The 23676-nt window shown below is 47.7% G+C and overlaps 1 protein-coding gene across 1 annotated transcript in view; it reads left to right on the top strand.

The window, feature by feature from the left end:
- SNX30 (sorting nexin family member 30) overlaps positions 1–21617 on the top strand; it is a gene marked incomplete at its 5' end in the record, with an annotated part of 102729 nt that extends 81112 nt beyond the window's left edge. Inside the window, 3 exons of the mRNA XM_079706031.1 lie at positions 8474–8560; positions 17814–17966; positions 21542–21617. Coding sequence (XP_079562157.1) covers positions 8474–8560; positions 17814–17966; positions 21542–21601 — 300 coding nt within the window. The 3' untranslated portion in view covers positions 21602–21617. The remainder of the gene's footprint in view (positions 1–8473; positions 8561–17813; positions 17967–21541) is intronic.
- Positions 21618–23676: the final 2059 nt, after the last annotated feature.

Raw genomic sequence — 23676 nt, forward strand, 5'->3', positions numbered from 1 at the left:
AGTCATTTCTGTATAGATGGCGTTTAAATCTGAGAGTCGGGGAGATTATCTGGTGAGATAAGATCAAGGTAAATAGCCCAGGCCTGCTTCCTGAGGCATTGGCAATATTTAGTGGGCTAGCACCTAATTAGGGGGTGGAACAAGTAGGAAAGTAGCCTGAGAAGGAATGGTCAGTGTAGTAGGAGAAAAAGAGTAGAGGATGACCTTAGGGAAACCAAGAGAAATGTTTTTAGAAAGAGCATGATAAACAGTGGCCATCGGATTTAATAATATGGAAGTCATTGCTGATCGTGATTAGAGGTGTAAGATGTGGATGCAGAAGTTTGGGTTTGAGGACAGTTTGAGTTGGAGATAAATACTTAGAGCAGTGTTCCAGGATTGCTGTTTTCAAATTCTGATTATTTAATTACCGGATGGTTTCTTCAGCCTGCCCACCTTTTCTCCTCAGAGGCCACAAGGCGGAGCTAATGAGTCAAGTGACTAGTCAGTGGTTTAGGTTGCCCACTTCTGGTGCCTTTCAAAAACCAAAAAGATTTTCTGGAAGATTCATTTCGGGGAGAAAAGTCCTCCTTCCTAAACAAAAGTGATTATGGACTGAGGGCCTCATTTCTTGAAAATGTGAAGAATCAGGATGTAGAAATGTACATGATGATCTCAAATGTTTTTAAAAATTAGAAAAGTATAAAAATTAAAACTCTGAGATTCTGAGTTAGGGCAGACTGGATACTTATTGAAACCTCCTCTTTTTCATGAAACCAAAATGACACTAGAACGATTTTTTTTTAAAGGTATGCTTCCACAAAGACAAAGAGCAGCAGGAAGGGAAACAACAGCAGTACAGTTAGGAACTAAAAGCAAATTGAGAGGTGACAGGGACTCAGGTGACTCCAAGCCGCCTAAGCTGACGGTGGGGAAAGACTAAGAAGCCACCTGGTTTACACCTGGGACTCCTTCAAAATGGTCAGGAATTGGCAGCACCAAGTACCTCGGGACTGAGGGAAAGATGGAGCGAAAGAGAAGGATTAGTCAGGGGTCTGTTTCAGAAGCAGTTAGAGCTTCCGATTCTGCCCTCCCTCCTCACACAGGGGCCACTGTCGCTTCGCCACTCGGGCAGAGCTGGAGGGTGGTAAAAAAAATAGAGGGTCTCTGGACCGAGAGACTCCAGGCACAGTTAAAGGTGGGGGCTAAGATCCTAAAATCTGAGGCAAAAGGTTACTGAAATTTGAGATTCTTAGTCGTCTTCCTCTGCTTGGCTCTCAGCCTTATACCTTCCCCGCAAGCATTAAAAGAGCCTTTTAGAAAAATCTAAACAGGTTTTGGGAGAAGAGACTAGAATATACTGATATTGAGAGGGATGGGGGAATCTTCAGTGAAATGGCCCAGCAGAGCCCCTGTAGAGAACTGTCAGCCAGAGCTCAAAGTCACAGAGCTTTCAACCAGTTTTTTAGTGTTTCCCTCTTAGGTGAGTGTGCAGATAAGGGTCGCCAAATATTTAAGGGAAGATTCTAATATAAGTATCAAGTAAATACAAAGAAGGAAAAACATAAAGCATCATTGAGGGAGAAGAAAATTTCCAGGAAAAAAAAAATCAATATCTTCAGAAAGAGAAGAGATGTCACAGCCATAAAACAAGCATTTTTTAAAATCCAGAGAATAAACAAAGAGCTCATGGAAATGAAGATCATGATAGAAATGGAAAAAAAATCAGTAGAAGAGTTAGCAGAAAAAGTTAAGGAAATCACTTTAAAGTGAAACAAAAAGACAGATGGAGGATTGGAGAGAAAAAGAATATAAAAATGAGAGGGCCAGACCAAAATATTTCAGATATCCAACATCTGAAAAACAGAAGTGCCAGGAAGAGACACACAGAAATGGGGAGCATCAAAGGAGTCATTCAAGAGAAAAGACTAAAAGTAAAGACAAAACGTGTTACTGGTTGTGCCTGAAAGATGAGATTGTGGGTGCTTTTTCCCCCCTCCTCTGCCTTTTTCTGTATTTTCCAAATTTTCTGTAACAAGTATTTTTTAAAACTAAGGCAAAATGTGTGGTTTTAGTATTACCAACATTGCCCTAGAAAATTTAACTCACAGGTTGTCTGTCATCAAAGAATGAAAATGTAAAAAGAGCATGTTGAATGGGGCAACCTAAGTTCAGTCATTTAATCAGAAATTATGTCATCAGGACCAAGTTCAGACTAATTTTCCTCCCCATAGGAAAATGCTCTCCTAGAGGGGCACCCAAAGACAGGCCATAGGGCTCTGTCGGGTGTCAGATTTCTTTTTAAATTATTATAAATTTTAAAAATTGAAGTATATTTGACATATAATATTAGTTTCATGTGTACAACATAATGATTCCACATTTGTATACATTGCAAAACAATCACCAAAATAACTTTATTTACCCTGTCACCTTACAAAGTTAGTACAATGTTACTGACTGTATTCTCCATGCTGTACAGTACATCCCCATGACTTACTTATTTTATTTATTTTTATTTTTTAAATTTTATTTATTTTTGGCTGCATTGGGTCTTTGTTGCTGTGCATGGGCTTTCTCTAGTTGTGAGCAGGAGCTACTCTTTGTTGTGGTGCACGGGCTTCTCATTGTGGTGGCTTCTCTTGTTGCGGAGCATGGGCTCTAGTTGTGTGGGCTTCAGTTGCAGCATGCGGGCTCAGTAGTTGTGGCACACAGGCCTTAGAGCGCGCAGGCTTCAGTAGTTGTGGCTCGCGGTCTCTAGAGCACAGGCTCAGTAGTTGTGGCGCACGGGCTTAGTGGCTCCACAGCATGTGGGATCTTCCCAGACCAGGTAGGTATTGAACCTGTGTCCCCTGCATTGGCAGGCGGATTCTTAACTGCTGTGCCACCAGGGAAGTCCCTTTACTTATTTTATACCTGGAAGTTTGTACCTCTTGATACCTTTCACCCATTTTGTAACCCTCCTAACCCTTCTTCCCTCTGGTAACCACCGATCTTTTCTCTGTATCTGTGAGTCTGGGTTTTGTTTGGTTTTGGGTGTTTGATTTTTATTCTCATTTGAGCTTCTTTATTATGGAACACTCATTAGTCTATACAAATTCCTCCTAGGTCTTTTGGGCTGTCAGCCCTTGGCGCACCAGAATATAAGCCATTCTGTACTGTCAACCCTGCATCCTAATGTCCCTCTTACAAAATGATTTGAAGCTTAAAAACCTTCCGGACCTGTGGAGGCTTTTTGGTAGCTGCTGACCATTTGCGTTGGGGCTGTTTTTGGCTGCTCTCTCCTCCTCCTCCACGTTTGTGAGCCGACAGCCTCCTCAGGGGGAGACATGAGCATGAGCTCTGGGGGTGGAGACTTTCCCGTTTCCTGGATGCTGGGCTTTCCTATTGATACTGACCATTGTGGCACGTTCTTGGAGAAAATCCAGTGCAGATGTTGAGAGCCAAAAGACAGAATGTAACTATGATTGAACTTCCAAACACTTTTGTTTAATGGCTGTTATTAGTTTGTAAAGTAAACATTTTGGATGAGAGGTGTTATGTTTCCACTGCTTAACTTTTTTATTATGGAAAAATTCAAACATATCCAAAAGTAGAGTGGAAGTATAACCGTCCCCCACGTACCCATCAGCCGGCTGCAACAGTTGCCCACTCACGCTCCATCTTGTTCTAGCTCTCCTCCCCCTGCTCCCAGCCCCGACCCCCTGGGTTATTTTAAAGCAAATCCCAGGCATCACATCACTTCATACAAAAATACATATCTCTGAAATGGAAACATTCGTTTAAAAAAGAAAAAGGGCCACATTATTATCATACCTAAACAGATTTTTTCCCCTTAATATTTTCTCAAATATCCAGTTAGTGTTCAATTTCCCCAGTTGTCTCAGACACTGTTTTTATAGTTTTTTTCCCAAATTGGGATATAAATAAAATCCAGACATTGCTTGATATGTTTTTTAAATATTTTAAGAATCCCTCCCCCTCTGTTTTTCCTTGCAATTTATTTATTAAAGAAACAAGTCATTTTTTTTTCCTCTGCATTTGAAAAGAAGGGTAGTGAAGTTCCAGATTACTAGGATCATTTTGAAATTGTGATGAAATGCTCTACATTAAAAATATATATATAGCGTTTGAGAGAAATGTATTCCGTATCTCTACTTAAAAGTCACCTCTCGGGCTTCCCTGGTGGCGCAGTGGTTGAGAATCCACCTACCAATGCAGGGGACTGGGTTCGAGCCCTGGTCCAGGAAGATCCCACATGCCTCAGAGCGGCTAAGCCCGTGTGCCACAACTGCTGAGCCTGAGCTCTAGAGCCCATGTGCCACAACTAATGAAGCCCTCGGGCATAGAGCCCATACTCTACAGAGGGAGAGGCCACCGCAGTGAGAAGCTGGCACACCACAACGAGGAGTAGCCCCCGCTCGCTGCAGCTGGGGAAAGCCCGCGCGCAGTAATGAAGACCCGACTCAGCCAAAAATAAATAAAAGAAAATAAATTTATTTTTAAAAAAAGGCACCTCTCATTGCGGTCCCCCCTGGCCACCCAGTGTACAATTCGCCGTCTCCCAAACCCTCAGTGCTTTACATCCTCCTTTCCTAGTTCATTTTTCCTCCTGGACACCTAGCACTACCTTACACGCGCTATGTTGTTATGTTTTACTTGTGTGTTATTTGCCTCCCCTCTAGAATGTAAGCTCCAGGTAGGCAGGGGTTTTGTGTGTTTTGCTAAGGCAAGGCAGAAACAGGGTGAGGATGGCCGTGTAGAGCAGGGGTGGAGGCATGCAGAGTGGAACCAAGTATCTCCATGCCCTTCACCTTGTTGATTTCTGGTATCCACTAGCATCAGAGATCCCTGTAGATCTCTGTGAGAAGCTCAGATGGTAAATGTCTTTTGCTTGTCACTCAGTGATAGAGGAACCTCTCTGCAGATGCTGACACAGTATCTTGACCCTCTCACTCCATTGTAGGCTCAGGCCCCCTCAACCAGAGGCTAGTGTGGCCAGGTTTATCTGCAGAATCTGTGCTGTTTCAGCTGGGAGGCCAGTCCCTACAGACCATCCACCATGGTGTTCAAAGGTGCTCCCAGCAAGGATGGTAGTCTTCAACAGTTTATCTTGATTCAAAACAGGTTTCTCAGCCTTTAGCCTGGTTGGATTGCAGTCGGGCTGGGAAACCACGCTCTGCCCTGGAACGCAGCAGGGGAAGCCTGCGTGAGTCACCACTGTGCTCTTAGCCAGCATTGTGGCCCACAACCAGGTCCCTCCATGGTGCCTTAGTGTTCTTGCCTGTAGAATGGGGGTGGCATCCTTTCACTTCCGCAGGGTCGTTGTGAGCTTTTGTTGTTGTTGTGAGTTTTTTCCGCTGTCCACTGAGGCAGGAATGTTAGCCCAAATCCTCCAGTCAGGCTTCATGAGAAGGCAGTGTCTGGTTACTCCAGGTGAGGCTGGGATTGCAGTGGCTGAGGAGACAGAGCCCTTACCTCTCCTCTGGGCCAAGGAAGGCACGGTCCCAGTAGTGGGGGCGGGGGGGAGTGTGGCTGACTCTTGGGGCTCCCTCGCCTGCTTTGGGGGTAGAGAGAGGAGATGCATGTAGCTGAGTGGAGCTGACAGGGCTCCTCTCACCATCCCTCCCTGCCTGGGGGCCTGGGCAACCTCTACAGAGAGACTTGGAGCAGAACTGGGGACAGGAGGCCCCAGGAACTTCTCTGCAGATGCTGACAAGTATCTTGCCCTTTCACTCCATTGTACGCTCAGGCCCCCTCAACCACAGGCTAGTGTGGCCAGGTTTATCGGCAAAATCTGTGCTGTTTTGGGTGGGAGGCCAGTCCCTACAGACATTTACCATCTGAGCTTCTCACAGAGATCTATAGGGATCTCTGATTCTAGTGGATACCAGAAATCAACAAGGTGAAGGGCATGGAGATACTTGCAGTTCCACTCTGCATGCCTCCGCCCCGCCCTACACAGCCATCCTCACCCTGTTTCTGCCTTGCCTTAACATTCCTTCATTCACTTACCCAAGTGCCGGGGATACAGCAGAGAGCAATACACACACAGCTGTGCTGTGTTCCAAGGTATTGTTTTAAGAGCATTTCTAGCTTTGGTTGTGAGGTTCTTGCCACACTGACAGGGGTGTGTCACTGGAACAACTCATCCTTGTTCCTGGAACCCTGTTCCTAGCCAGGATGTGCACTTTTTGTGTGTGTGTGTGTGTGCAGTACGCGGGCCTCTCACTGTTGTGGCCTCTCCCGTTGCTGAGCACAGGCTCCGGACGTGCAGGCTCAGCGGCCACGGCTCACAGGCCCAGCTGCTCTGCGGCATGTGGGATCTTCCCGTACCGGGGCGCGAACCCGTGTCCCCTGCATCGGCAGGCAGACTCTCAACCACTGCGCTACCAGGGAAGCCCTGGATGTGCGCTTTTCCCAGTAAGATGTGAGGAGGCGTCCTGTGAAGGGAGTCCATGGCACGGATTCTAGGTGCCCCTGCCCCTGGCCCCGAGGGAACCATATTTGTGTCTCCATGGAGAGCAGCTAGTGCTGATACCAGACCAGTAGATTTAGAATGCTTTCGGCTCTATGAAATCCAGGAAGGACCCCTGTTTTTTTGTTCTATTTTTTTTACTTTATTGATTTGTTCTGTCCAGTATGGCAGCCCCTTGCCATAGGTGGCTATTTCAGTTTAAATATTTATTTATTTATTTAAGTTTATTTTTGGCTGCGTCGGGTCTTAGTTGTGGTGTGCGGGCTTCTCTCTAGTTGTGGCATGCAGGCTCCAGAGCGTGCGGGCTCCATAGTTGTGGCGCACAGGTTTGAGAGCGCACGGGCTCGGTAGTTGCAGCATGCAGCCTCACTCATTGTGACTCATGGGCTCAGTAGTTGTGGCGTGTGGGCTTAGTTGCCCCATGGCCTGTGGGATCTTAGTCCCCCGACCAGGGATCGAACCCACGTCCCCTGCATTGGAAGGCGGATTCTTAACCACTGGACCACCAGGGAAGTCCTGTTATTTCAGTTTAATCAAATTAGGTAAAATTAATAAAAATTTAAATCCAGTTCCTCAGTCACACCAGCCACATTTCAAGAGCTCAGTCGGCACGTGGGACTAGCAGCCACTGTACTGGATAGTGCAGATCGTGGAACGTTTCCATCACAGCACAAAGTTCTGCGAACAGCACCATCAGTGTTCCTGCTCAGAGGCTGATGAGTGTGGGGAGGTAACTTCAGAGCACCGAAGAGAATGCTGAGTGACAAACAATGAAAAGTGAAGCTATTGCAAGTTTTGCTTCACGTTCTTGTGGTGAAACACTTCTCCAAGTAAATACTTACTTAGGGGAGACTTGAGGTCCCCCATGCTGATGCCTTCCATTAGAAGGTTGCCCCCAGAGCGTTCTCAGTGATTCAGTCACTCATCACCTTTTAGCACGTGCTAGGGACACAAGGTGTCCACTTCTTTAGCCAAGGAATGGCTCCTTCCTGCCCGGACTCCATGCTCTGCCAGAGAACGTGAGATTCGAAGCTCTCATAGCAGTTTGTGTCTTCTGAGTTAGTGGCAAAGAAAGTTCTTATTACTCTTGGTTTGTCACTTGTGGTTCTATTAAAAGAAGAAAAAAGAAACCTTGGGATGAAACTGATACTTTTCTAGAAGGTCGACCGAAAGCTTTTCTGTTCCACCTGGTGAGGTCTTAGCGGCAGAGCCAGGAGCAGATGAGGCGAGGGAGGCGCCCAGGGCACAGATTTAGGGAAACACACTTAGGTGCCAACCTTGAACTCGCACAGAGCCCAAGACTGAGTGTCTCCTTAAATTTTGCATCCTGGGTGCCTGGCCTGCCTCTGCCTTGTTCCACCCAGGCTGGCTCCTGAGCCCCGTCACCGCTCACTCTGGCAGGCTCGCCACATGGTTGCAGGGCTTCTGGCCTCGTCCGGGGCTCTTTGAGCTCAAGCAGCCTCCTACCGTGTCTGAACCTCTCCCTTAGCTGGAACCCCTCAGTTATCTCTTTGCTCTTTGCATACCCGGCCCAGAGTGGAGGACAGGTAAGTAGCTAATAATGATCAATGAGCAAATCAGTCCACCAGGGGTCAGCTCAGGGAATTAAAGAGACAAGAACTCTCGTGACTTAGACTTTCTCATTAACGGTTCTGAGAACGTCCCGCCTTGTCACCTGCCAGGCTCCTCGTCTTGGCACAGCTGAGTTCTCCCTGTGCACAGGGAGGCCGAGAGTCCTCTCGTGCGTATGCCTGCTGGTGGACACCGCTGCCCCTACCTCGCCCTTTCCCGGGCCTCTGTCGCTTTTAGCGTCAGGCTGAGTTACCGTGCTAGAAAGCTCCGTCTCTGAGCACGGTTCTCCCTGTCTCCCTCCTCCACCCCTGCTGCCTCCAGAGACTGTGTCATGCTGCAGCCAGACCATCCTAGGAGCACTTGGCTGGCTGGGGCCATGATTCAAGGAGGAACGGGGTACAGAAGCAACAGCTGTGTTCACGCTGCCCTTTCTGCCTCCCACAGAGCGTGCTGAAGAAAAGGGACCAAGTGCAAGCCGAGTACGAAGCCAAACTGGAAGCTGTGGCTCTGAGGAAGGAAGAGCGGCCCAAGGTCAGGGGAACTCCCCAGCCCCCGGGGCGGGCGGGCTGCTCTGGGCTTTGGGCAGTGATGCCCCCCGGATGACGAGTGAATTCGTGTCCCTAGATCCATATGACCAAGGTGGTCAGTGCTAGCTGGGCGGGGTTGATGCTGTTCTTTTCCTCTTTTTGCTCCCTTTTATGTCTAATGTATGTTGGCGGTTGACTCTCCTGCTGTTTCCTGGGTTGTTTTTTTTTTTTAAGGTTTCCAGCTCTGCCATTCATAGGCAGTTCCTGTCTATGAAATGGGGCTGAGGAGACTGGGGAAGAACAGTCTAGATCAGTGTTCTCAGAAGTGTGATTTGCGGACTGGTCCACAAACTGTAACCAACCCAGGAGGAGAAAAGCCCAGACGCCGAGAGTGAGCACTTTCCCAGCACTGTGTGCACAGCTGCTCTCCGTCTTCAGCAGCCCGTCCCGCCGACTAATTCCTAGCTGTCCCTCTGATACTGAGGAACACGGCCTGCTGAGCCCACGTCTCAGTCTCATTTAAAGGGATGACATGGAATACTGTATTTAAAAAGTTCACTCTTAACAATTTAGCTTCTAAATATAAGTATAGAAGTCACTCTTCCTGGCTAGGGAGGGAAGGAGAGACAGCAAGTTCTGACACTACCCTCGTTTGGAAGCTGAAGATCCTGTATTTAAAAGTTGTCACTTAAATAGTTCTGTCAGCATTCGTACCTGCTCAGCACCGAAGGCAAACTTTCTCAGAGGCTGGTTTTGGCATTTAGTATATGTTCAGCCCTATTGGGGACAGTTCCTTTCCAAAGACAGGAGCTAAAGGTTATGAGTAATAGGCCGAATTATGTGTTGACTGTGCCCTGGATTGCCGGCTGCCTGCAGGTCACACCCACTCTGGAGCAGACCGAGCAGAGGAAATAGCTGTTTCTGGCTCACGCGTTTCACCTGGGAGAGCTCCCACCTCGTGCTCTACCCTTCTTGCTGGCCTGGGTGACTTCCCTTCTCCTCCCAGGAAGTGTTGAAATCTTCCTGCTGCTGCTGTTCTCACCCCCCTGGAGCATCACTTACCCATACGACTCATTCTCTTGGCCACAGGAGTCCTTACGAGATGGGGAAAGGTTTCTTTCCAGCCAAGGAGACCAACCAGTAGGTCCAAACACGCCTATACCCTCAGCACACCGTGGGGAGGTGGAATTTGTCTTCCTTCTCTCTCGTGGGATGCTGAGTCACACCAGAGTGAACTTGGCTACTTATTTAGCAATGGTGATACTTAACAAAACAGGGGCTGTTCCGACCGTGTACCAGTGAGTGGGATCCAACAGTGGGGGCAGCAGAAATTGTGTCTCCAGTTTGGGGTCTGGGGCAGCCACTACTTTGGTGGGCAAAGGAGGGCTCAGTTGGCAGCCTGTCCAAGTCAACCATGGTTTGGTAGACAGAGCACAGGATTTAGAATCACATGGCCCTGGCTTTGAATCCCAGCTCTGTCCCCCAGCTTGGACTGCTTTGCTCATCAGCCTTTGTGGGATTCGTACATGTGATTGCTGTGAAGGTGGAAGGATCAGCCGAGTGTCTGATGTAGCAACAGGTGCTGCATTGGTAGATCCTCTGTTTTCCAAACTAGCTCCTGTTGCCTCTAGTAGGACTGCTGAATGAGAGCTTCGTTTTCTGGGTTTGTTGCCACTTTTTTTTTTTTAATTATTAAGAATGTTTTTTCTCACTGCACTGTTGGGGGCATTGTTTCCTTGTGTCCCAAAGTGTCCCCTGCTTCTCCACGCCTCCTGAGCGTCTTTCCTCCCTGACCACCCATCAGCAGGGAGAGACCTGTTGTAGGAAATGAGTAGCTTAAGATTTTTCTGTGCTTTGTTTATTGTTTTATGTTTTGAGCTTCACTTTCCAGAGCTGCTGTTGGTGAGAGAAAAGCCAGGGTATCAGGAAGCGGGTCAGGGCTGGTTCTCCCCCCAGGACTCAATGCGTTGTACTTTTGGTAACTGTCATGGGAGCAAGATTGCCCACAGGTCCATCTCAGGGCTGCAGGAAGGAGAGGATTCCCACCGAAAGATGGAGAGTTTTCACAGGGAGGCCCCAGGTCTGGGCATGTTAAAAGAAGATCTGAGGGAATCTCGGGGCTGATTCTGTTTTGAGGTGAAATCTTGAAAAGTTGCTCTGAGGAGTGAGGGAAAGTTGATTTTATATGAAGCCATGGAGAGGTCACTTCTCCGTAACCCAGAAGAAGGAAATGGCCTCTTGGGTCTCCGTGTCCCTCACTGGGATTTCACACTGGAGTAGACATCTGAGGACAGAGGACTGAGCCCCATGGCTCCAGCTGCCGGACGGAGAGCCCCGTGGCTGCAGCTTCTCGGCGTGTGCTGAGGGCAGGCAGCGGTGAGGCCTCTAGAGCTGAGGGAAAATGTATCTCAGAATTTGAAGTTTTGCTTTGTTTTTAGGTTGACGAAACTCAGCAGACCCCAAGGTGGCTTATTCTCAGGAAGATGTAGCTTTGATTTTGCAGCTTGGCTTTCCTCACTTTAATTTTGAGGTTGGAGAAATTACAGGCACTCAGCAGGGCAGGGCTGGCTGCCTTCTGCTGCACCTGTCAGGACTTGGGGAAATCTGAGAATTTGCCCCTCCTTAGAAGCTGGAAACAAAGCTATTACTAGAAACACAGTGGGGGCTGAGGAATGGCCTTTAAAACTGGACAGGAAGCATGCACAGTCGATTGTGGACTCATATGAGGGTACACCATGGGGGGAACCTGCACATTTTATTCTGCATTTGACTCTTTTCAAATGCTAATATATTCACATGTTGCTGGTTCAAAAAATAAAAGAAGAAGGGATGCCAGGAGAGAATGCTTTATACAAGGTTAAAAAAGAAAGAAAGGGAGTATTTCAGGCCCTGACCCACTGGTAGCTTGTACTGGCTACGGGCCAAGTGAAGAGGCTGCTGGGAGTGGGCAGTGTCATCGTGGAGCTGAGGTGTGTGGTGCGGCGCCGGGCGGAACGCAAAGTGCGAGGTGCTGACGTGCCGCTCCTCGGGGTGAGAGTAGGTGAGGAGGGGAAGGAGCGCCTGCGGTCAGTGGGACAGGCCTCCTGAAGGCTGTGGACCTTCACAGTCTCTTAGAGTCACCAGAATGGTGCACATTCTGGAATGGGGAGGATGTGGCAGAGAGCAAGAACTCCAGCTGTGACGTAGCAGATAGGAGCAGGGAGACTCGTTAATATGGAGCTTCGACAGACCTGAGAGTTTTGCAGGGGTATCTGTTGTTTCCAGATACTTTTGACAAGTGAGGAGACACACACCTGATAATCCCCAGTCCTGTCCACGGTGGCTGTGATCTCAGCCTAGCTTAGAAAACCAGACTCATCGGCCACAGGAGGGCAGGACTCTGTCACCTCCCTTACTAGATTCCGACAACAGCCTTCTGTCAATGCGGTTCCCATCTTACAGATGAGGAACCAGCGCTCAGGGGAGTTACATGACTCACACGCCAATGCTCACACACGGTGGAGCTGGAATTGGGCCACGGGTGGGTCTGGTTCCAAAGTGGGAGCCCTTTATCCCCTTTACAAGGGCTCCCAGCAATCTTTGCTTCACTGAGGGGTGAGGCTTCCAGCTTTTGTAAGATGCGTGGCTGATGCTAGAGTGACCGGGCAGAGAACCTGGGCCTGCCGCTGGCTCTTCAGTCTGTGTCTGCTAGTCCATTCAGCGGGTGCGGGGGAGCTCGTGGCTCCTGTTCTCAGTGCATCTGCTCTCCACCTGGGCACTTGCTTTTCCCTCCTCAGCTGCCATTCTCTGAAGCTTGTTTCTTTTTATGTATTTTTTTTTAAAAGCATTCTTTCAGGGCACCAATGACTTCCTATTTGCCAAATTCAGTAGCCTCTTCTCAATCTTTACCCTGCCGCAGTGTTTCCTCAATTTCTCTTCATATCACAGCACCCACAGAAAATGAAAATATTTGTATGGCACACTGGGGTCAAAGGCCAGGTTGCTTGAAACTGGAGGTGAGCAGCCTGGAACTCTGGCTTCCCAGAGGGCCGGGGGGATAATATTGCTGTCGTTCACACAGCACCAGTTAGGAAGCTGGGCCCTGCTTTTCACTTAGTGGCATATAGCCGAGAAGACAACCGTCTTGAATTGGTTCTGTCATTGGTCCTGGCACCTGTCCCCCGGTGCTGGGATCATGTCTGCCTTATCTAATCTTTGGGGGCTTTATTAACCTACTGTCCTCATGGGAGCAGATAATGTGATGCCTCCAGCCTAGCTCCAAGAAGGATACTTAGGTAGAGATTCATATCGTAGGGCTGAGAGACGCCTGGCACGTGGAAAGAGTTCATTAATACATTTTTCGGTGAATGTTGAGTGAATTCACATTACCACCCTGCTCTCCAGCACACACACGCTTAATCTCATCCCGTGTTACCCTTCTCCCATCGCTCCACAACCAATATTCTGTAATGGGACTTCTCACGAGAGGTAGGGGAACCAATGTGAAGAATGCAGTCTTGTCCTCTGTTTAGAAATTGTTGTCTTTTGAGGTCTTGTCTGGAGATTCTTTTCCCTTCTTGGTATCTTGTGATCAGCAACACCTGACCGTTAGCATTGGATATTCCCATCTCTACCCGCTCCAAATACAAGGTAGCATAACTCTAACAGTACCTCAGTCAAAAAATCAGAGCATTGAGTTAGGAAGGAATGCAGGGTGTTACTAGTCAGTGAATTGATTGTCACAAAGACACCATCCAGAAAGAAACAAAAGTGAGAGAGGAATGCAAGCCCAAGCGTCTGCTGCCGGCAGCCCTCCTCTCCGTAGAGTTGGGCAACTTCAGCAGCTGGTCATTTCAGACAGCTCACGCATTCCTTCTTATACTCTTCTTTTTAAGCCGTCCCATCTCCTCCGTCTTCTAACCCCCTCCACCCTTGTGCTTCTGTGGCTCTGCGGTCTCTGACTCACTTCCTGCTTCTGTGCCCATATTTCTTAGTAACTTTTGCTGACTCCTTTATTAAGCCTATACATGTAGGCTTTTCCATGAGTTCTACCCTTTGGCTCTCCCGTCCTTAGCCCCCTCTTTTATTCCCCCATATATTAAAACATTTTTTTAATCATGGCAAAATACACAAAACGTAAAATTTACCGTCTTAACCATTGTTAACTGTGCAGTTCAGTAGTGTTATAGTAAATTCACATTACTGTTGCAACCAATCTCTAGAATTCCTTTCATCTTATGGAACTGAAACTCCATATTCATTAAACAACAAAGCCCTGTCTCCCCTCCCTCTGGTCCCTGGCAACCACCATTCTCCTACCTTCTGCTTCTATGAATTTGACTACTCTAGGTATCTCTTATAGGTAGTTATAATGAAGTAGTATTTGTTTTTTTGTGACTGGATTATTTCACTTAGCATAATGCCCTCAAGGTTCATCCATGTTGTAGCATGTGTCAGAAGTTTCTTCCTCTTTAAGGCTGAATGATATTACGTTGTAGGTGTATATCACATTTTATTTATCCATTCATCTGTGGATGAACACTTTAGTAGCTTCCATCTTTTGTCTTTTGCGAGTAATGCTGCAGTGAACATGGGTGTACAGATATCTCTTTGAGGCCCTGCTTTCAGTCTTTTGGGTACATACCTAGAAGTGGAATTGCTGGATCATATGGTAATTCTACTTTTAACTTTTTGGTGAACTGCCATACTTCCTTCCACATGTGCAAACGTTCCAATTTTCTACATCCTTGCCATGACTTGTATTTTCTGGTTTGTTTGTTTCTTAACAGTAGCCATCCTAATGGATGTGAGGTGGTAGCCTATTGTGGTTTTGATTTGCATTCCCCTAAGGATTTGTGATATGGAGCATCTTTTCACGTGCTTGTTGGCGATTTATATAACTTCTTTGGAGAAATGTCTGTTTGAGACCTTTACTCATCTTAAAAATGGGTTATTTGTTTTGTTGTTGTTGTTGTCTCAGCCCCCTCTTGTGGAGAGAGGTCTCACCCTTCCCATGGCTGCAGCTACCTCCTTTATCTGGTCTGTGGACCTGTCCTTTACCATGAGCCGTATGGTGGACTACTGCCACCCAAACTTTAGGCTCCTCTCTGACTTGCTATGTTTTATTTCTTGTGTGCAGTTGGTTGCCAGATCTGTCAGTTCCGTCTCCACCAGGTTGGTCTGATCTGTCCCTTCTGGTATTTCAGCCATCACCCTGGCTCCAGGGTACTGAGGGTGATCACAGGCCAGTATAGTTTGGTGTTGACTCATCTCTCATCTCTGGTGAAATCTTGGGGTGAGGTAGCACGGGTGAAGGGTGGCATGAAGTTTGAAAGAACATGTTTAATAGTATTATAATATTTTATATTTGGAAAATGAAAAAGAAACCTTTTGATGTGACATGGAATAAAGTTCAGTAAAATGTTCTTGACTTGAGGGGTTATGCAAATGATAGATTATCTTTTGTGAACAGCGCTTTACAATATTGATACTGATCAGAACTAACAAATAATTGGTTCGGCGCTTAACACATGCCAGGTACCAGGAGTTTTGTGCATATACTGCCTCATCTAACCTCATTCCAACCTTATAAGGTGGAGGGTATTATCCAGAAAAAGAAACTGAGGCGTGGAGAGGCCTAACGTCACCCATCTAGGAAGTGGTAGATGCTGTATTCACACCCTGGAAGTCTGGCTCTAGAACTGTCTCTATAGTAAGAGGAAGCACAAGGCTTTTCTATTTTCCAAAAAGGACGCCTGAGTTAAATGGGTCTCAGAACCCCTGGCCTCCAGGAAGAGCCCCAGGTTTCCCTCTCTGCTCCCTGCCAGCTGGGGCTCTCTCTCTCTCTCTGCCTTTGAGGGCTCTGTGGCCTGTGAGCTAGCTGTTCCTGAGGTGGGTCCAGGTGTTGTCTCATCTCTGTCACTTGTATGTACCGTCCCTCTGGAGTCACAGACCCCACTTCCATCATCTTTGAAGAGTCGCCCCTTTGGTATTTCTTCAAGGAAGCCGGCTCCCCCGCCCAAGTTGTCCTCAGCCTCCAGCTCCTCCTCCTTGTGCGTATCACAGGCTCCAAGTGAAGAGAAAGTGCCCTAAACATCTCCCCGCAGTGTCCAGCCATGTTCATTTTCTTCCCAACTAGCCTGGGTGACTTGAGATAAGATTTGCCTGCTGAGACCTAAGCACTTCCCCTCTGTGCCCAGCGTAGAGTGTGTTGGGAAAACGATAAGCTAAAAAAGTACTTCCCACGTCGAGGCTCAGGCAGTCATGCAGTCCAGAGTTTCCATCCCCAGACCAGACCCAGGAATCTTTGCCAGGTGAGCACTCCTTGGAATCAGAGAGCCTAGCTCCTCTCTTCTCACCGTGTCCCAGGAGGTTTTCCTTTCAGAGCTTTGCTTTTCTCCTTGCTGCAGTAGTTAACTAAACAGGAAGTTGATCGGGGGCACTTCTCCCCAGATGCTAAAATGAGCAGTGGCCAGGAGGAGGAATAAGGGAACTGGACTGTGCCTGCAGGGAGGGAAGGGAGGTCAGCCCAGAGACTGGTTCACTGGGTGCCTGTTGAGGCTGGTTCCTGGGATGTTTGTCAGGGAATGGCTCTGGAGAGGCAAAGCCAGGGTACTCTTGTTTACACTTTGGTTTCCCCCAAGGTGGCCAACAGTAACAGGTCAATCAGCAGGGAAAGGCAAAGTGACTTCAGTCCTAGATCAGGAGGGAAAATCGAGTCCTTTTTAAAATTTCTTCCAGAAGTTTAAGTGCTTTGGAGAACGCTCCCCCGCCACCAAAAAAGGTTCCTTGTTATTGGTTTTTGGTTTGGTTTTGTTTTTTTCCGGCCATGCTGAGCGGCTTGTGGGATCTTAGTTCCCCAACCAGGGATAGAATCTGGGCCCATGGCAGTGAAAGCCCCGAGTCCTAACCACTGGACGCCAGGGAATTCCCCAAAGTTCCTTGCTTTCAAGTCGCCCAGGATGCCTGACTGTATATCTTCCTCTCTGACTCATCCTTGTCTCTCCCAAGTTTAGTGCCCATGCCAGGCGCATTTGAATCCCCTCACCTAGGCGGCTCCACTTTCCCTGCTCCTGTGTACTGCAGCCATGGCCAAATGGTCTGGGTGGCAGACGGCTAAGTGCCCTCAGCTCTTTGGAAGCCCTGAAGGGGTTGGCTCCCTCAGGCTTGGCCTTGCCTGAGGTGTTTCTGGGTCAGCTCCTGCCCATAAGTTCTGGGTATAAAACTTCCCTGGTTGGTAGAGATTGACCTTGATGGTTACATTTGGGATCAGAGGCCCCAGCACACAAAATGTCCAAGGCCTCACTTGTTTTGGGAAAGCATTTGGCAGGTGGGTGTGTGACCCAGCTTTGGGCATGTTGACCGCCCCCCCGCCTCCCGGACACCATCAAAGCCTAGTGGAGCTCCTGTGTTAGGAGAGAAGCCAGCTTTGTGCTTTGGGTACCAGGGTGATCATTTCCCATTACCTTCTTATAATATTGGGTATTTTCTTTCTAGCTGTGTAGGACGGATGAAACTCACCAAAGCAAAGTGAAAGTTGTGAAATTCAGGGGACCTAGTTCCATTTTGAGAAAGCCTTCTAAACTTCCTTAAGAAAAACTAGAAATAGCCTGCTGTATACTTCTTCTTTGTATTTCACGGTTTTTGACATGCATAAACAACTTTCTTTCCATTTCCCCAGAACTACCCAATTATAATTCTTTATTTTTGGTTATCTGCTATCTGGGGGTTGCGTGGACAAGTCTCCAGTTGATTTATAAAGTGGGCCAGTAGTCTTATTGCTGTGAAGTCTCTGGTTAATGGAGATAGGCATCATCAAAACGTCATGGTTAATGGAACCGTTCATGTGATATGGAAAACCCTCTTTTCTAGTTTCAATATGGGACATAGGAGAATAGCAGCGCAATACCAAATACTGCTGTACACTTGCAAAATCTGCACACATTTTCACTTTTGGATGGGTAACTCCTAAAAGGAGCCAGACATATGACTCTGAATCACAGCGTTTCTTCTTCCTGTTTGTAAACAGGCAGGTGTTTCCCCCACAAGTCACTGTTTGGCTTGGATGGGTTTAAAAATTGGGGTCAGGATAGCACTTGTCAGAATTCTTTCTTACATCTGGAAACCCAAGGCTGTGCCTACAAATAAATGCCTCCAGAGGAGGGAGTGTGCTCATGGCATTTTAAGGCAGAAATCTGGCCTCTCACAAATCTGTGAGCATAGGGGCACGAGGTACCCGTTACACATACAAAGCTCCCGCGTATGCATCCCCCTTCCAGGTACCAGCAGAGGTGGAGAGATGTCAGGATCGGATGGAGTGTTTCAATGCTGATCTGAAAGCCGACATGGAGAGGTGGCAGAACAGCAAGAGGCAGGACTTCCGGCAGCTGCTCATGGGAATGGCCGACAAGAACATCCAATATTACGAGAAGGTAACGAGCAGGCTGACAAGATGACAGTCCTCTCCTTAAGGAAGTGTTTCTAATAGCCAGAGCCTCTGGTCAGGGCCTGCCAGAAGTCCAGAAGGGTCCCGCTGGGCCCATCTCCTTCCCTTAATTTATGTGTTTAGTCTTAGCAGCCCCTGTGCGTCCTCACCCTGCTGTGCTAGATGTGGTGCTGGGTTTGGAAGCCGGGCGGTGGGGCGGGGGGGCCCTGGGTGCCCACAGGGGTTTCACTTGCACACCCTGCTGATGGAAGCAGCAGTTTTATCCTCCAAGCCCTTTAGTTCTCCCAGCGGCTGCTTCGCAGTCAGTCAGGCCTGCAGCGCAGGGATGTCCCCAGTTGATAGAGGCTTCGGGGTTCCTTTAAGCTGTTCTGTGGATCTTCACACAGGGGTTCTTACCTCCATTGTGCCGTGGATCCCTTTGGTCATCTGGTGAAGCCTAGAGACCCCTTATCAAAATCCTGTTTGTTCTTTTAAAATAGACTTTGAAATATTGTTTTTAAGTACCTAAAACAAAGGGATGTAGGATTACAAAAGAAAACCATTAAAAGCAGTTTTTTTGCTGAGTCCCCTGAATCAGTGGACTTCAAGGTAAGCGTCCCGCCCGCCACCCTCACACACATACAGCTGTCATCAAGCTGCAGCTGAGTATCCTCAATCAAAGTTTGCTCCTAGCATATCTAACCCTAGATCATTTCTGCTAACGAATTCTAATATTCCTTAAAGCTTAAAGTTATCGAAGAAGAATGGCCCAGTGGTAATTCAACAAGTAACGTGTAGACTTAAAATCAGGCTGAACACGCATTAACTCAGCCACTCCCATCACAATTCTAGAAACATGTCCTCATCTCAAACTAGAAGAATCCATCTCTTTCAAAAGCTTTGCTGGTTCTGGCTGCTGTGCAGAGGCAGTGTGTCTGCATCTTGATTGGGAGGAGGGTTAGGGAAGAAAGTCATGGAATATGGCCCTTACTTGCCAGGTCTTAGTAAGGGCTGTTTCATAGGGAAGGGGGAAGGGGGCATACGCCTTTCCTCAGTACCTTTCTCATGGGACCCCCACTGTGTGTCTGCATTGGCACTGGGCTGAGTGCTTTGCATATATGATCTCATTAAGTTTAAATTTAACCCTCACCGTGACACTGTGAAGTGGGTTTTAGGGGCTTTCAATTGAAAGCTGAAGAAATGGAAGCTCAGCAAGGTTTTAAAACTCTGCCCAAGGTCACTCACCTTGTGAATGACTGAACTAGGATCGGACTTGGCTCTCCGGGTCCACAGGTCTGAGAATTCCCACACACTGTCAGTGAGGGGGACAGAGACCACGGATCTTTGGGGACAGTCCTGACTGCCCAAAGGTGGAAACATCATTCCATGTGAGCCAAGGCCTCATTCCTCTACTGACTGTGCTCTTAGACAGGGTGCCTCTCTGTGCCTTTGTTTCTTCATCTGCAAAATGGGAGTGATCCTTATCCATTGAATGATGGTGAAGAGATAATGAAATGATACCTGAGAACCTCTAGTGTGCCTGGCAAATGGTGGATACTCAGTGAATGGTGCTTCCTTCCCTCATGCCCTCACTCTAGCCCCGCTTCCCACTGCACCAGTGCTGACTCAGTTGGATGTTCATTCCTCCTCTTGGTGATTAATTCCAGTTTTCCCAAGGCCCGGGTCCCAGGACTCAAACCCAGGGCCTTTATCCACGTCTTGCCACTATACTGCAAACAGGGCCACTGTCTTGGGGCCTCGTCTTGGCTCCTACTTATATTTAACAGATGCTTTTTGTGTACTGTCTGTGTACAAGGGACCAGGTACACATGGGTAAACAGAGAGGCAGGACTCCTGCCATTAAGGAGCCGTCCGTCTGTCTAGTGGAGGATAGACGTTAATCCAAGAATCCCACCTCTTCAGAGAAATACGTGCCCTACAAGAAAAGAACAGGAAGCTGGGAGGAAAGATTAGGGGGCATCATTCAGATCAGGATGGAAGGGGGCAAGTAGAGTGGGCAGGAAAGGCCAATCTGAGGAAGTAACATTTAACCTGAGTCTCGGAGACAGAACAAGTATTCCAGGCAAAGGGAGCAACATATTTAAGGGTCCTGGAGTGGGAAAAAGCTTGAGTATTTGTCCAATAGTTAACTTTGTGAAGAAAGCTAGTATTTTGTTGGGTCTGTGGTCAAGGGGACCTTTTGCTTCCTTTGTAGTTTTTGAAGTTTTTTACAATGAAAATGTTTCCATGTCATAGTTGTATAATAAAATACATTTTAAAAACGCTAAAAAGAAAAGAACGAAAAAGCAAGCTGGTGTGGTCTTGGTTCCCATCAGTGACATAGGAGAACCTTCCAGATCAGAGATGATGGCCGAGGGAGAGAACAGGACCCAGGATGCCACAGACCCCACACTGGGTCTCTTGCTGACAGCAAGCTCCTTGAGGCTCCCTGGGCTTCCTCCTTTTTTTTTTTTTTTTTTCCTGGGCTTCCTTCTGTGGGGCAGGGTCTGAGTCCAGCTTCTTCTCCAACCTCAGAGTCACCAAGGAAGGAAGCAAGGAGCTATTTCACCACTCCCTTCACCCGGCTTGACCTAGGGATGCGTCTCTCCTCCCCCGTCCTCAGGTCTCCTCCCCAAATGACTTAACACAAAGCCTTGCTTCACCCTTGGGCTGCTCCTAAGAAAGCCCTTATGTAGTTCTTCTCTCCTCTTTATGCAAGAGACTGCTCAAAGGGAGGGTCCTTTCTGCTGAGCAGCATGCTCTCAGAGAAGAGGGCCAGCGTCTTCCAAGTTCTTGGCTCTTCTGAAGGGTCTGGAACGAAAGGCATGTGTGTAGTGGAAAGAACATCCACTTTGGAATCACGAGCTCTGCCACTTACGAGCTGTGTGTCTTGGGAAAGGTTTTTTTTTAACCTCTCTGGGTCTCATTTTCCCCACCTGTGAAATGTGTGTTTGTGTAATAATAATAATTCTACTTCCTAGAGTTGTTCCGAGGACTAGTGACAATGAATGTAAAATACATAACAGTGTCTGGACATGATAAAACTCAATAAATAGAGTTCCCTCTCCCCATTTTCCTTTATGGGAGATCCAGGAGTGGCCCATACAAGCAGATCTGAGGTGGCTGAAGAAGAGCGGGTTTTCCGCCCCCTCTGAGTCAGGTGGCTGGCCCGTTCCAAGATAATTTATATACTCCTGCAGGCACCACCCACACCTGGAGCAGTGTCTCCATCCTGGCTGAGAACCTAGGGCCTCACCAAGGGTTTGCAGCCGGCCCTCTCTTCTGCTTTTGGAATGGAGGGAATTTCTTTCAGTGAATACATTTCCGCTCACTGATACGAGCTTTATGGACAGTGCATTTAGGCCTCATAGAGACGCTGCAGTCTTTCGTAGAGATGGGGGCAGGGGGAGATGTAGTCAAACACCTGTTGCCTCCCTTCCCTCTGCTAGCTCTGGATAATACATGTAGGTGTCATTAGACAAAGGTGACCCAGCAGGATTGACAGTGTGAGGGTATAGATCAAAGCAGAATGAAATCTGAAACTCCACGCTGATGCTGTGTGTGTGTGTGTTGTCGTTCCAGTGCCTCATGGCTTGGGAGTCGATTATCCCACTACTGCAGGAGAAGCAAGAGGCCAAGTAAGCTCCTTCTTGGGACAGAGACTCTCCTACCTATGCCGGGCATGGCACCCACACCGGAATGTCCCTTCAGTGCTAGAGAGGTAGCACCAAGAAAAGAACCACAGAAACATCTCTCTTTTGTGTATTTCTTTCCCTTCCCCCCACCTTTGTCCGACAGTTGTTTTCAATGAGTATTTATTCCTTGGTGGCGTCTGTAAGGCTGTCATCATCTCTCAGCAGAAGAAGCATACCTCCGTGGTGTGAAGGAACCTGTTCGGTGGGACACTACGAGGATTTGAAACCGAGGGACAAGACAGCCCTCAGCTGACATTCTGACATCTCGTTACAGTCCCCTCTTTGGGGACAGCAGAGTTGCCTGCCATGGAAGAGAACCCGGGTCCTGCCTTGCAAGGCCGTGAGGAAGGCATGAACAGAAGGCAGCTCCTGCTTTCCGTGGATGCACAGTGGCTCTGGAATTGACCTCCATGGGCCTTGACTCGGCCTAGAAGGAGGTGTCGGCGCCTCTGTGGAAAGCCCTTAATGTACAGTGTAGCTCTGAGTGTGGCCTGCTGCCTGCCTGTCATGAGTGACACCTGTGTTATGGTTTCCGGTTCGCTTAGGACCGTTTAATCAGTGTCTAGGTGCATCCGTGCTAGAGCAAGCAAGCTAGCATCCTTGTCCTTTATGCGATGCCTTGGGAAGCTGAGGGGGCAGTGCTCCCCGAACTTGTTTCTGACACTAAAATGTAGTAGATTGGAAACTGTTTTGTGTAAAATGAAAAAAGGTGCATTTTCTCTATGACGTTCTTCGATGTTCTTTTGCTTGTTAAATGTCATCAGGGTAGAGAGTTAGGCCTGTTAGGGGTCATCTGTTGTCTTGAAGTCGGAGTAGCTCCGAGGTGTTGAGGTCAGCGGGCATATACCAAGCCCCACCTCCCATGTCTGCTTTGTGCAATTTGCCTTTACCTCACCAAAAACTCCTAGTTTAATGTGTCCTGCTGTGTCCGCTGAATGATTGGGCAACCTTTTGGGGAGAGGCTGGCATATTCTTATGATACAGTCAAGATTTGTAAACTCAGTCTGAATGCTCTGTGTGAAGTGCTTTAACCTTACTCTTTCCTAGTCAGGAAGACGAGTCTGTATCCAGGTGGGCCTCGAAGATGCCAAGTGTGACAGCGAACTCTTTGCTACTGGTAAAGCTGAAACCTCCTCAGTTTGCAGCCACATTCCTGGGGATGGCTGCATCTAACTAAAGTCTTCATTTCAAACTGTTAGCAGGTTTCCTTTTCAAGTGTGTCAACACAAAACAGAAAAAGGGGATCTCTCTTCCAGCTCGTTTTTTTCCCCTCATGAAGTAAAACTACCTATGTCATGTTTGTGTTCTCTCGTCTGTGGCTCATCTCTATAAAATTACAAATCTGAGCCTCAAATAAGCAGTAGTATTATTTTTTTAATGAAACAGCTGTGCTGAGACACTGCTGCATTTGCAAGTGAACCTGCAAATACTGGTCAACGTGCAGACTGCTGAGGTCACTGCATTCCGCTTCTAGCTGCAGATCTTGGGGCAGCCATGGCTGTGATGCTGGTGGGGCAGCCGTTGGACAGCCCAGGACAGTTTGGTTGTGCTTCATCATGTTTGAAAAAGTCGTGGTTTAAGTGATAATTTGTATATCAGTTGGTACTTGTGCACACTATTAGACCCCATTTGTGCCATTCTAAAATCCTTTGATGTGAATTTTCTGTTTGGTACAATTAGAGATGATTCATTGAAACAGAAGGGTAAGAACAGTCCATAGACCCCGAGTGGTGAGTCAGTGTTTCATTCTACCTCTAAACCATCCTGTTGGTGTGGGTGTCGATGTCCAGGTCCAGCCTGAAAGCTTGCTGGTAGAATCGGGGCATGTATGTGTTAGTGGGTTGATGGCCTTCTATGGATATTTGGCAGAAAACACTAGACTGACCCAGAGGCGAATGCTCATCTTTGGGAACATGTGAAGTCTTGCCTGGTGGAACGTATGCTTTAAAAATGTTGTCCAGTGTGACAAATGCTTGGAAAGAACTGTGGAAGGAGTTACAAGAAGACTAGACTCTAGTCTGC

The sequence above is a fragment of the Hyperoodon ampullatus genome (assembly GCF_949752795.1).
Source record: "Hyperoodon ampullatus genome assembly, chromosome: 6".
In the NCBI taxonomy this organism is placed as follows: domain Eukaryota; kingdom Metazoa; phylum Chordata; class Mammalia; order Artiodactyla; family Ziphiidae; genus Hyperoodon; species Hyperoodon ampullatus.